Here is a 13,897-nt window from a genome sequence, read left to right as displayed (position 1 = left end):
AAACGTTAGCTGCTGTTGTTGTTGTTGTTGATTCCTTGCGGCTGTTCCTGTACAATAAAACTTCCGATATGCTGGCCACGTTCGGAGCCCATCCTTTATTGCGCTTGTTTTGCCTATTCACGTTGGCTTTTATGACCGTTTTGTGGTATTCCATTCGTCAGAGCTATTTCGTTTGAATTTTCTTCCTTAATTTTATTAACCGTTATCTGCTCTTAAAGACCGTTACTTGGCCAAAGTTTTCGATGAATGCGTTCGTCGGCTTTGCGTTTAAAATCAAACCCATCCGCAAGAGCTATTTGACCTCGCATCAACGCAACATCACAACGAATATGCCTTTGGTTCGGTGGCCTTAACGCAAATTGCCGCACCTTAGTCAGGGTTCGTTCCAACATGCCAGGACATTCCACTGGTGCCGGGACTAGGCCCGGACGTAATTTAGCTGCTTGTTTCTGCCAACCGAACACCACGTACGACACCTGGGACCACTCGACCAGACCGGACACTGTTGACGACATGATATACACCGGGGACAATGGACTGCCATCTGAAACTGTAGGAGCAAAAAAAAACCAGGCACACTGCAAAATGGGCCACAGGAAGTCAGCTAAACCCCGTGATATTCACCTGCGTTCTCTCGTGGCGTACGGGAATTCGCTCCCGTCAGCGTATCACTAAAACCTGGTGCTCGGTGGAAATGTCAAGCCGTGGTAGAATACAAAACACCGGAACAATTAGTATTAGCATTCAGTCAGTGAGAGGGTGAGGCTTTTCCGTTGAGAATTTTTCCACGAACCGGCCGCACCGGCACCATAAACCATGCACTATGGGGTGACATGAAAGCAAAAAAAGAAAGCGTCACCGGTAGCGCAATGCGATACAAAAGAGGATGGATCGGCAGAACAAACAAGCGTCCGGGTCGCGAAAGTGGCAGAAGCATTTCATGTTTCGTTGCGCTAGGAGGAAACCCTGCTTTAGTGGGAATGGTTTTATTCAGAAATATTGTTTTAACCATGCACCACTACATTTGCATAAGTTATTTAACCGGTTGGGAGTGCATCAGAGGTTCGTTTTATGGTCCTAAAAAGCGGCTCTAAACGAACCAATCGAAGCAATTTATTTCAGATACTCTAACCGAACGTACAAAACGCTAATTTAAACTGTGTTAAGGATCCCATTTCTCGGAAAGCTCCACCAACGGCGCTACCTTTCGCGAAAGCTCCACAATGTCACAAGCAATAACGATTATTGGGCGTGTTTGAGCCGTTGCCGTTTGGCTCTCGAGGGCTCGTTTCATCAATTTCATTTCTTTGTATTGAGCCTCCCTACGTTAGTTGTAAATCCATCTAGCTGGTTCCTTCTTAACCGACGCGTGTTTTAAGCACGGTTAAAAAGATCATGTCATTTTGAATATTTTCCGATGTCAAACAACCCCCAACACAAGGATCGATCCAGTCCCGAGGGTCATTAGAAGAGAAAATCGCCGGTTATTTTTTGTTTGTTTTGTTTTGTATTCTTCCTGCCTTTATTGATCTATGCCTTCATTCGTTGCTACCGTGAAATGTCGACTCATCTGTTTACGTCGTTTCGAAAGGCGGTCGGATTTAGTTAGGCCGGGAAAGGCTCGCCAAACGTCTCAAGGAAGCGATAGGAAAATCGATCGAGCAAAAATATCACGTTTCGCGCGCGCGTCGTTCGAAGGGCTTTATGGGGAATGCTTTTGGGACGAAGGTTTATTAAAAAATTCGCCCTTTTGTGTGGTCTCGAAACGTATGTTTCTGATTTCGTCGGCATTTTCTAACAAACACGTTTTGCGTTTTTGTTCTGCTACCTTCCCACAGATGCCTAACTAGCTTCATTCGGTAGCCACCGATCGAGCTCCACCGGTTGGGTTCGTCCTCGTGCATCATTCGCCACAATGGAACTGCTGGTTTCTCCGGATGCAGCACGCAACATTGCCGCCGGAGCGCTGGATCAGGAAGGCTACGACCAGCACGGTGCCCTCCAAGAAGGCATCGTTAATCCGGCCGCAATGATTGATCTCGAGCAAGAGCGCCAGCTCACCGATAGCACGAGCATTATCAGCGATATCGCAAAGATCCCGCGTATCCCGGGTGATGGCGCTCAAGCCCCAGATGATGGCACCGATGAAGCAACTCGACAACCACAACCACCCAGCGAGTCGCGGTCATCTCCTGGCGAAAAGCGCAACCGATTTCGATCGCTTTCCCTTGCTGCTCGTGAACTCGAAGCCAACGGGGACCTCGCAAAGGTCGATCCTTGTGGCGACGATGACCCCAACAGTGAACCGGATGCAAGTGAGTATTCGAACGATGTGCTTCCCTACGGGCGAAACAAAGCCACTCGTGCCATCCTGTGCAAATTTCTCGGCAACACATACACGTTACTAAGCATCGAATGATAGGATAATTCTCGCTTCGGTGAGCTCCTGAGCACGCACGACCTTACACTCCACTATGGCTCCACGGGATACGGATATCCCGGATAGGCGCTAAGGCGCAGGCCAGCCCAACGGAACTGCCTATTAATAAAATTCCACCCCCACTTTGGCCAGAAGCGGGCAGAGTCTCGGCCGCTGCGGGAAGCAAAGAAAGTCAATCCCCGCGGCATCCTTGCAACACACGCAAGTGGCCAATCCACAAACCAAATTGAATAATCGATAATTTGTCCTCCCGCAGCCATGTGTAACGGAGTCTTCTTTCACCCAGCGTCAGGTCTCAGGTGGCGAGAGCATATTGATGTTCTTTATCATCGGTTTTTTTTCTTTCTTCCTTTTGCTTCTTCTTGCTGTTGTGTGCCTTCCTAGTTTGCTTTTCTTTTTCTACTATCCGCCGCCTCTTGTCGGCCGGCCGTTGTCATTCTATCGCTCACGTCGTCAGTACCTCTGACCAAAGAAGCGCTAAAAATAGCGTCTTCCATGCTATCGCACTCCAGCGGGGAGGATGAAGGAAAAAAAACAGTCATACATACACAAACACACACATAAAAGCTAGACGGGCTCGGTCGTGAATACTACTGGCGATGGGATAGACATTTTCACGCCTCACGGGCTGCGATGTCCCGGGCGAAGGACGCACACAAAATGGTGTCGATGACACAGCGCCTATTAGCACCGCACACAAACATGTGGCATAAATTTTCTACCGGCAGCTTTCCGTGGCATCATTAGAACGACGTTCCCTGCACACGCCTTGGCGCCTTTCGGCGAGGGGGAAATATTGCAATAGCCAGCCTGGGCAGCACTTTAATTCTGCCTCGTAATCACGCGGGATCAGATGGATGGGATCGCGATTTATTTGCATTCGTACGCTGTCCGCATATCGATTTCCTGCGAGCTACTCGATGATTGAGCCAAATTGAACAGGCCCAATGATCAGTTCAGGGCCAGCAACTGACTAGGAAAATGGTTTCCTTTTTCAATTCCCTCCCATAAAGCTGAATGTGCGTTCGCTCTACAATGCCAAAAGAATTTTATTCTTATTTTCCATATTCCTTGCTTTGTTTTTATGCACTAGGATCCTCCTCAGTATGTCTATTTTTTGTAGTTTTAATGTATATAAATGACCATTGCTTCAATACTCGATCTTCAATGCATCAATCCTATCTAATTACTACTTTTTCGCATCTATATGGTAATTTAACGATGCCATCTGAAACACCCACTAACTTCTTGGCCCATATCACGGCAGAGAGAACTTAAATTTGCTTCGCCGCAGTTAATGAAACGGTATATATGAACTTCATGATGTTTCGAAAAATGTGACTTGGAAATTATGTTCAAGATTAACTGAAAAATGCATTGTCTAGACTAAATAACGGATGTGGATGTGGGCTTCTTGTTTGAAGGTATTGAACCATATTTCCAAGCACGGGTGTTGCAACATGTGATCGAGCATAGCTATAATGTAAAATAAATTTCTATATTATGGATAACATCTAATTATTCTCTCGCAAGTATTCGTTCATATAAGTCAATTGCCTTTGCAAGAGTTTCTCCGAGAATCTATTGTTCATTTACAACAGCTTATAATACGCTACTCTGAGTTTGTCCTCTAAAATATGCAGCATGATCTTCTCTTAACGAATAGCCGACATGTCTGTTCATAATGATTCATGCATGCATTGGTGGAGGTTTCGGGTAACAGGACCCATTTTCTATTGCCAGTTACACTTCGATTCAAATCGTTGTTTCTTTTTTACCGTTAGAGCAATTGCGTGTTCAGATGCCTTGCAGTTTAGTTCCATCTGCTTGTTCAGCGTTTAGAAAAGCTGTTGCAATTTACACATGTGATTATGATGGGTTTTTGCAGTAAAAACGCAAGCAGTACATTACACGTTTTTTAGCTTTACTTTTTACACGTTTTTTTAAAAGCAACAGCTTGTTAAGCTTATGAAGTAAAACTCATCAGAAAACATATGTTTGAGTATAAATTAAGTTAGTTTTATCAAAAAATGGAAGCTTAGTTGCTCAGAATATTAGTTGAAGAGAAATGCATACAAACTCGATAAGAGAAATGCATACAAACTCGATGAGCAATCAAAAAATATGTTCACAAATATGTAATGAATTATTATCGCCATGAGTTATCGAACCTGCACAAGCCTACTCATCATCATATAACTAGAAGTCTGATGCAAGGATAATTTCAACACATCCACACAAAAATGCGATACCTTCACACGCTTTTCCGGTTTACTCTTTTCCCATTCGCGAAACCAGCTGATTGTGGAAAACAGCACCCGAACGGGGTAATGTCACCGTCCTTCACCGTAGAGCAGTGCGGTTCCAATTACCAGGAAGGCAAGGGAGGCGACCCATTACCACCGCCTCCGCCCGGTGGAGGAGAACATCCGGCAGCAGATGATGGCCACACGAGCGTCACAGTGAGTCCCGGCAACGTCAGCATTCCACCGCACACCAACAACACCTACTCGGCGTTCAAGCGCGGCAACGTGGTCAAGGGCATCCTCTGCCCATCGATGACCAACTCCTTCCGTGCGCCGTCTCTCGAGCGGTCCTACCTAACCTACTCGCACCGGCAGCGCCAAAAATCGCTGATCCTGGTGAACGTGGTCGACCTGGTGCTGAAGGTGGTGCTGGCCTCGGTCTGGATCGGATTCAACAGTGGCATGGTAGGTCCACCTTATCGGCGATTCAATAAATAACGATAACACTCGCGAAATTCGGTAAGCGTCATGTTCCTGCATCCTGATATCACTGTCTGCTTTCTTTTCCTTTTTTGCAGACAATCAAGCCCCACGAGGTCACCTGGTCGGTGTGCTGCATCATCTCGAACTTCCTGATCTGCGTCCTCGGGAGTTGGCGGTTGTTCGCGAACAACTACCTCCACTGGGCGGCCGTCTGCACCTGGTTGCTGCTCAACCTGCAGGGATTCCTCGGTGAAGGGTTGGGTTTTGCCGAACGCGAGTACCTGATCTGGTACGTGCTGTTCATCATCTTCGTGCCGTACGCGATGCTACCGTTGCCGCTGAAATGGTGCATGATTGCCGGCTCGATGACGGCCATTTGTCATTTGGTCGTGACGTCGCTGAACAAATTTCTCCACGACAAGGTGGGTTTTGCTCTCCGTGGGTGGTGGGTGTTTTGGGTGCTTACATACTTTCACTCGGGGAACTGGTACATTAACATTAAGCTCACAGTGCACAGTGTTCGGGCGCCTGTCAGCCTTGTAAATGTCGCAAATGGTGAGAACAAACAGTTAAATAGCGACGATCAGATGGCGAAACAGGCGCAAGTAATTTAGCAATTTTGCACTTTATCAGACACCATAGGAACTTGTGGTGCGTCTGACTGAAACCCACATGCTTTTGTGATAGCAACTATCAGCTGTTCTAAAGATTGCATTCCATAAATAAGCCGTTGGTGGTGAATAAAACCCTACTACAGCAATCCCATCCAGCTGTCCAGGACTTGATTTATGCTCCTAACTAGCCTTCCGCAAACAAGCTTCTTATGTTTATGTCGGTCCAACAGTCGCTCAGAAAGCTGCAAACATGAGCAAAATACGGCCGCTCACAAATGCGCATGAAAAGTCAACACAAACATAAGTCGCAAATTATCATTTCCAATCATTCTCGCTGGCCCCCCGCAGGATCCGAGCTGCATCGTACGACAGATGATTGCCAATCTGCTGCTGTATCTGGCCATCAACTTTGCCGGTATGTACACCAAGTACCTGACCGACCGGGGCCAGCGGTTGGCCTTCATCGAAACGCACAAGGCGATGGAGCACAAACGCGAATCGGAGAAGGAATACCAGCGTACGCAACGGCTGCTCGACTCAAGTAAGTAGCTCCACCGCGTGACCGTTGAAGACCAACCCATCTCCGGTGCTGTTCAGATGACCCTTCATCAACCGGTGGCCCTGCTTGAGGCGTCAGTAGCTTGCCGTCAGTTCGATTGGCATGTTACAGAACAACGGAACAGGTCCACCGATTTCGACCATAAATCGATCTAAAGCGTATCATCCGCCACCAAGAGCCCTGTAGTGTGGCGGCCCCCGTTCTGGTTCGGGTTTTGTGTGGTTATGTTGCCATCTCCCTTCGTGGGAATGTGGGAGGGGGGCAATTTACGAAACCATCCCCGCGAGAGGATAGACGATGTGATGTGAGCAGGAAATCAAATTAGTTTCGAGCTTCACTCGATACGGTTTTGGTTGAGGGAATTTTCGATAGTAATGTAATTAATAGGACCGATGATGTTAGCGGCTTGTTTTTCTTTGTGCTTCTCTGCCGCCCACGCCCGCCCGCCCATTCGCCCAACACGGTCGTTCTTTCCGGATCACTTGCTTATGAAGTGGTGCTTACGTGGCTACAGCACATCCGAACGTTTGCTTCTGCTGCTGCTGCTTGAGGGCATATTTACAAACATATACGGACGCTTTTTAGCTTTTTCTACCGCACACCGTGGTCAAGTGCCCTTTTTGGTTTTGAACATCGGACCAGCGTTTTGTGATCGATTTGGGTAAACCACATGTCTACACGTTGTTTGTCTTTCACCACACGAAAAATCTCTGTTTTTTTTTGTAACGATCAATCATGAACCATGCGAGACGATTTGATTAAACTATTAGTTTGGAAGCCACCGCCTATTCAGGACGTATGACGCAAATGCGATACAAACGGTACGCCTTTTTCTCTGTCCCGACTAGTAGCTGTGTTATGAAAACTAATTAGACGAGCACCATGATTTGCATAATCGCGCACCATTAGCTCTTGCGAGCGTAACATAATCATTGAAACTTCACGAAATTGCGACAGTATGGTGTACTGCTGATGAAAACTTTTCCATTGCACCAGTGCCGCTCAATTACAGCAGTCATATTAGTCCTTGCGCGACCCGTCCCAGGACTCTCTCTCTCTCGGTGTCGCAGTGTCTGGGGGTATTTGGATGTGTTGCCTTTCTCTTCGCTAAATTCCCCTTTGGTTCCAGTTTTACCGATGTTCGTCAACAATGACATCCGGAAGGAAATGTACAAATCACCCGAGCAAGCGCAGGTCGACACGCAGTTCAAAAAGCTTTACATCTACCACATGGACAACGTGAGCATCCTGTTCGCGGATATCAAGGGTTTCACTGAGCTCGCGAGTAAAACCTCCGCGCAACAGTTGGTGAAAATACTGAACGATCTTTTCGCGCGGTTTGACAAAATCGCCGAGGTAAGTGCTGGGAGGGTTTGCGAAAAGGCGTGTATTAAATGGTCCCGGATTCGCAGGATAATCACTGTTTGCGGATTAAGCTGCTAGGTGATTGCTATTATTGCGTGTCGATGTTTGACAGCCAGAGTTGGAAAAGTCGCCCAGATCACGCGGTTTGCAGCGTGGAAACGGGCCTGCACATGATCAAGGCCATCAAGGACGTGCGCTGTCAAACGAATGTAAGTAAACAAGCGGGTCCGCTGATGGGACGCGTTACCGGAGCGTTACACAGTTTGCGTTACACGTTCGTTACAGGTCGATCTGGATATGCGCATCGGCATTCACAGCGGTTCGGTGATGTGTGGCGTGTTGGGTGAAAAGAAGTGGCACTTTGACGTGTGGTCCAACGATGTGGTCATCGCGAACCACATGGAATCGGGAGGTGTCCCTGGAAGAGTGCACATTTCTGAGGCGACGCTGAGGTGTCTCAACGACACATACGAAGTCGAACCGGGCAACGGAGGCAGCCGTGACAGTCACCTGAAGATGATGAACATCAAAACCTATCTGATCAAGCGAACGGAACCTTTGCGGCCTCGCAAACGTCTGCTCGATCGCGGTCAGAGCACGGTGCAGTTTGAGAAAGAGACCGCCGTCCGGATGGGTGATGGACGGCTGCGAAAGGACTCGAAAACGCCAAGCATTACGTCCAACAGCACGAACACGACCGGGACGACGGCCACGTCATCGGCGGCCTCCGCCAACCATCAACCGGGAGGGCATCAGCTCAACAACAACACCATTGCCAGCAATAACAACAACCATATCACGAAGCGCAGCAGCAAATCGACAATCCACGAGGACGAAACGACCACCGACTGGATCCCGGAGATCCCGTTCAAGAACCTGAACGAGCGGGGAGCGAATGTGGCGGAGTGCTTCCGTGACAAGAAGCACTGCGATCGGGAAGATCCGCTGACCTCGACGGAGGAGGTAGACGAACTGATCGACCAGAACATTCAAATCAACTCCAACAAGCAGATCCGCCAGGAGTACCTGTACACGTGGACGCTCAAGTTCAAGGACTCGTCTCAAGAGGGCACGTTTTGTCAGCTGCGTGAAGACATGTTCCGCTCGAACATGCTGTGCGTGTTCGTCGTGTGGATCTTCATCGTCCTATGCCAAGCGGTGATCATACCGCGTTGCACGATACTGATCGTGGCGCTGTCGATCACCACGTTCCTGCTGACGGTGGGTTGCATCCTCGTGATGGCCGAGGAGTTCTCGGGATTGCCAAAGTTCCTCCAGAAAAGCTCCTCCACGCTCGTGCACGATCGCAGCAGGCGTACGATATTCGTCTGCCTCACCATCATCCTGATGTCGATCGCCAGTTCGATGGGGCTGATGATGTGCGATCTAGAGGAGGTCGAAATCTCGGCAGATCTGAGCACGGAGAGCACATCCTACGCGTACTGGCAGGCAGGTGGTCAGTTGAACGTGAACAGCACCACGATGACGTTTATGCGTCGAGTCGCCGCCGGTGCTGCTGAGATGGTGTCGATCAACGGGACACTTCTCGACGCGGAGTACAACACGACCGACTCGCTGGCGTACGTGCAGGACGTGGAACTGCTGGATGGTGACGAGGAAACGCCAAGCCAACCTACGTACCATTCGTCGTGCGTGCATCCCGAGTACGTGGTGTTCACGTGGGTGCTCTGTCTCATCTCGCTAGCGACGGCACTGAAGCTGTACTATCTGGTGAAGACGTTCATGGCCATCGCGATGGTGGCCTGTTACTCGTTCCTGATACTGCTCGTGTTCGAGAAGGTGTTTGATTCGTACGACGTGCAGTACATTCAGGCCAGCGGGATGCCACTCGCCGCCCAGATGATGATCCTGCTGGGCGTTTTCCTGACGATGGTCACCTATCACGCTCGGCTGGTCGAAGTGACGTCCCGATTGGACTTCATCTGGAAGGAGCAAGCCGAAAAGGAACTGTCGAACATGAAATCCAATCGGCACCTCAACGATCTGCTCATCAAAAACATCCTGCCGGATCACGTGGCTACGTACTACCTTTCTGAGGAGCGAGCCGACGAGCTGTACGCAAAAATGCATGAGCTGTGCGGTGTGATGTTTGCGTCCATACCGAACTTCAAGGACTTCTACTCGGAGGACATCGAGAATGGGAAGGCTTGCATACGGATATTGAACGAAATCATCTCTGACTTTGATTCGCTGCTTGAGGAACCGCGGTTTGAGAAGGTGGAGAAGATCAAAACGGTCGGAGCGACGTACATGGCCGCGTCAAACCTGTCCTCTACCAAGAAGGTGTGTAGTGGGTGATTTTGGCACACTATCGGGATAATCAGGATGTCTTTTTGCCTTTCACCAACAGCCGCGCGTGGATGAACGCGACGAGGAAGCCGTGTGCGATCTGGTCGAATTTGCTCTAGCCATGCGCCAGAAGCTGCAGGAGGTGAACAAGGACGCATTCAACACGTTTCAGCTGCGTGTTGGTATTAGCAGCGGTCCACTGGTAAGCGGTGTCATCGGTGCTCGTAAGCCCGTCTACGACATCTGGGGTAACACGGTAAATGTCGCGTCCCGGATGGACTCGACGGGCGAAAATTGGAAGGTTCAGGTGCCCGACTACACCGCTGCTCTGCTGCAAACCAAGGGTTACACTTGCGTGGTAAGGAACGCCGTGGATTTGAGAAAGTAAACGACATGTTTGGCCCTCAAACAAACCCTATTCTCTTTCCAGCAACGGGGCGAGGTGAACGTTAAGGGTAAAGGACTGATGCTGACGTACTGGGTGCTGGGGAAGAACATATCGGCCAGTCAATTAACGTCTCCCGCCCTAGTTCCGGCAGGTGTTCCGCAAGCACAAACACCGTCCCTACAGCGGCAAACATCGCAACATAGTTCACTGGCGGCAGTCGTTTTCGGCATGATGCAGGCATCCAAACGAAGCAACATCAACACGACCCGTAAGTACATCCTACGGAAATGCTGTACTCCCACAACGTCGTCATCGTCACGCCGTGTGTCAGATCTCTCGTCAAAAGGATGTCGTTGTTGTCCACCCAAGAGCCAATATGTTGAAGCATCGAAGGTTTCAGTCTCGATCGCGAAGATGTGTTGCCTTCACTGTGACCGTGGCTATCGTTTTACTAACGAACGAAAAGCGCTCTCGTGTCAATGTACTAAGTCGATGTAACCTATCGCGCAAGATGTCGATCTGTGTTGATGTGCTAGAACCATATGTCATCTTAATCGGCCCCGCGACCTATCCCACTATGACTTTCAAACTTTCATTCTTCTGTGTTCCATTTCGATTGCTACATCTGGTACCGTTCAGTTATCTACTCGACATGCTGTATAGTTATGATTTCATCTTTCTCTCTCTCTCTCTTTCTCTTTCTCTTCTCTTCTCTTCGTTCTACTTTTATTGTTCGTCTTACGTGCCACTTTGTGCGAATTATTTTTGATAATTTCTCACTCGCGCCAAACTGCTGATAACGCGCACGTGGTATCACTTACTATTGCTGTTTTCTGCGCTACGTGTACTTGTATATCTCTGTGCGTGTATTTCTGTGTGTGCTTGCGTGTATGTATGGTGCTGCACACATGCACACACACAATCCTCAAAATAAAGCCGAGAAGTGTGGCTGGAGCCGGGCGAAGAACTTGACCGTCAATAAGATGCGATTACTGCCACCGTACGTAATATCCTTCTGTTGCTGCTGTTGATGCTACCGTTGTTGCGGCAAAATCCGACAACCCACCCGAATGCTCCGGTTTGACTCCTTTGCTAAACCACTCACCCCCGACAATGCTCGATGTGTCTCTGTCGCTCTCGAACGGCATTCCCTTGTCCAGTAACGCTTGTTTACTAACCACCTCAACACTAGCCCTTGATCGGTTCGGCTCATGCAACAGAATGTGCAGAATGATGAGCATTGCTTTGGTTGTAGTCCTTGTAAGCCGCGTAATAACCAACACTAGTGAGCCAATGTGTCCTGTCGATAACTAAGAGCTAACTCGCCGCATGTATGTTGCCCCGATGGAATGTTACGTGTGTGTTTGTGTGTGTGTTGAGAGTTTGATCCTTTGCGTTAAGGACGACCGTCAGACTAATGCCGATCTTTTCAACCCTCAGCAACCGCAACACCTTCGCCGAGAACCCGGTTCGGGCGACGGGGAAGCACATTCAGCTCAGTGAGATTGAATCAGAGAGCGCCGTGTAACAATCCGGTGCGCCGTAACACAACCCGTGTGCGTGGCCGTAGCTACACCATGAAACGGGTAAGTTCATTCGTCGGGCTGCAGCATATGCAGTTTGTGTGGATTTAGGTTGCTTTTTGGTTTGATTTTAGTATCCCACCGCTTCGTCACCATCGGGGTCTCCGTCACCTGCCGGTCCGTTTGGAGATAGCCCGCATATACCGTCGTTCCGGCAGCTGCATCAAGATGCCAAATCCCACCAGACTGGCCTGTGAAAGCTCTGCGATAGATGGCTCGATCTGGCCGCGCTCCAATCTCCTCTGACGCGGGCATCGTGGGCTGTGCTGCCTATGACGTTCCAGCCAAATTTTCTAGTCAATAAATGAACAAAGTATTTTAACGGAAGACTAACCGAGGGTTGGGTTGTTAGCACGACAGCTTAGCCGTACGCCAGCACACGAGAAGCGTAATCAGACCACGGTCACCATATCTGATAGGATAGGACATTTGTGAAGCCGCTTGACGTGCGATTTTGATGAATTGCGATCGAATTGGCGAAAAATGAGGCGGCCAAGCAAGTCATTAGCCAGCACTCGCTATTGTTGTGCAAATTTCGGTCGATTGGCGTATCCTGGGAGCTTTTGTACGAAAATTCGTCGAATGAGTGGCACCGTTTTATGCCGAATTGGGATGAGTCTGATACGAAGCTAGAGACCGAAAAGACAAACTTAATATAGGTTAGGAGGTGAGTCAAGCAGTCCTCACCGTACAAACGTGGCCATGCCACGAGTGTTGAGCCAAATCAAAGACCACGCAGTACCCGTGCATGTAACTATTCGATGTCTGCCGTTCATTTTATGTCAGTAGCAAATACCGCAAGGGAGCATAATACAAAGCAAGATTATAAATGTCATCACAACCGTTTAAATGTTTTATTTTACTTGTACTGACTGTCGACTTATTATGCTTAGTATCGTACATGATCTCTTATTTTCTTTTGATACTGTTGAATGCAAACCACGTTATATCTTTATATGAAGACACTCTGGAAGCATCTGGATATAGGTTCGCTGCTCACATTATTTAAAGGTTCTACAACATGTCTGCTAATTTCTGTTAGTTTGTACAATGCACTTGACTAATTTCTACAATTCCATCTGCTTGTACAGCTATAAAGATACTCAAAGGCACTCCCTTAACGCTCTGCTGCAAAAGAAGCAACTCAGTTGATAGCTGTAGTCAGATATGAAATATATACTCAGTCTGTTTTTAACACGACGATGTTGGTTCATCTTATTCTTTCGATCAATTGAAACTACCATTCTTTCATAAAACACTAATATTAAAAAAGCAAATAAGAGTTTTGCTGTAAAATCTGTATCAATGTGTTCGAAATAAGAAAAGTAGACCCATTGACTGCAATCAAGCGGATATGGATGGAATTATAACTAAATTTGAAATGAAATATCGAATATTAAACAATATTGTGATGTTTCATAGGTGCTATACATGTATCTAAATCAATAAGCTGAAATAGAAACTTTTAGACATGTTTACAGACAAATCTCAATTTTAAAACGAATATTTCAGTTAGGAAGTAGTGTATAACACATTTTCCATCATAGTCCAGTGTACTTGAGTCATTTTCGTTCGACTATACTTGTGTCTCACCGAAAAGACTATGCTTGTATAGCTAGTTTCTTTGAAACATCAGTGCCACCACTAGTCTACCACTGTGTAGATTTTAAATGCTTCGTTTTTCGTTTCATTCCATTTTTAGCAATCGATTCCATATTCCGATCACATCCTGTCTACATAATTTTAATTATTTCAATATTACGTTTGTTTATTTTATATTACATGACCAGCAGAGCCGTTTGAAAGAGGTAAGCGGTTGTGTAAAAAAATGTTTAAAACTATTCTATTTGACGCTACTATTTTATAAAGCTTTATTGGTGCCAACATGATTTACAAGGACAAATAATTT

The 13,897-nt window shown here is 47.6% G+C and overlaps 1 protein-coding gene across 1 annotated transcript; it reads left to right on the top strand.

Moving 5' to 3' along the window:
* The first annotated feature begins 1,915 nt into the window (after positions 1-1,915).
* Positions 1,916-12,821, top strand: LOC128722014 (adenylyl cyclase 78C). The gene is made up of 11 exons (XM_053815825.1): positions 1,916-2,315; positions 4,739-5,151; positions 5,265-5,591; positions 6,132-6,324; positions 7,472-7,698; positions 7,755-7,916; positions 7,993-10,011; positions 10,079-10,375; positions 10,448-10,673; positions 11,846-11,991; positions 12,063-12,821. The coding sequence occupies exons 1-11, from the start codon at positions 1,916-1,918 to the stop codon at positions 12,183-12,185; spliced, it is 4,533 nt and encodes a 1,510-aa protein (XP_053671800.1). The 3' UTR covers positions 12,186-12,821.
* Positions 12,822-13,897: the final 1,076 nt, after the last annotated feature.

Source organism: Anopheles nili, chromosome 2 (genome assembly GCF_943737925.1).
Source record: "Anopheles nili chromosome 2, idAnoNiliSN_F5_01, whole genome shotgun sequence".
NCBI classification, from domain to species: Eukaryota; Metazoa; Arthropoda; class Insecta; order Diptera; family Culicidae; genus Anopheles; species Anopheles nili.
The sequence above is the reverse complement of the archived record's forward strand: the minus strand, read 5'-3'. Positions and strand labels throughout refer to the sequence as shown.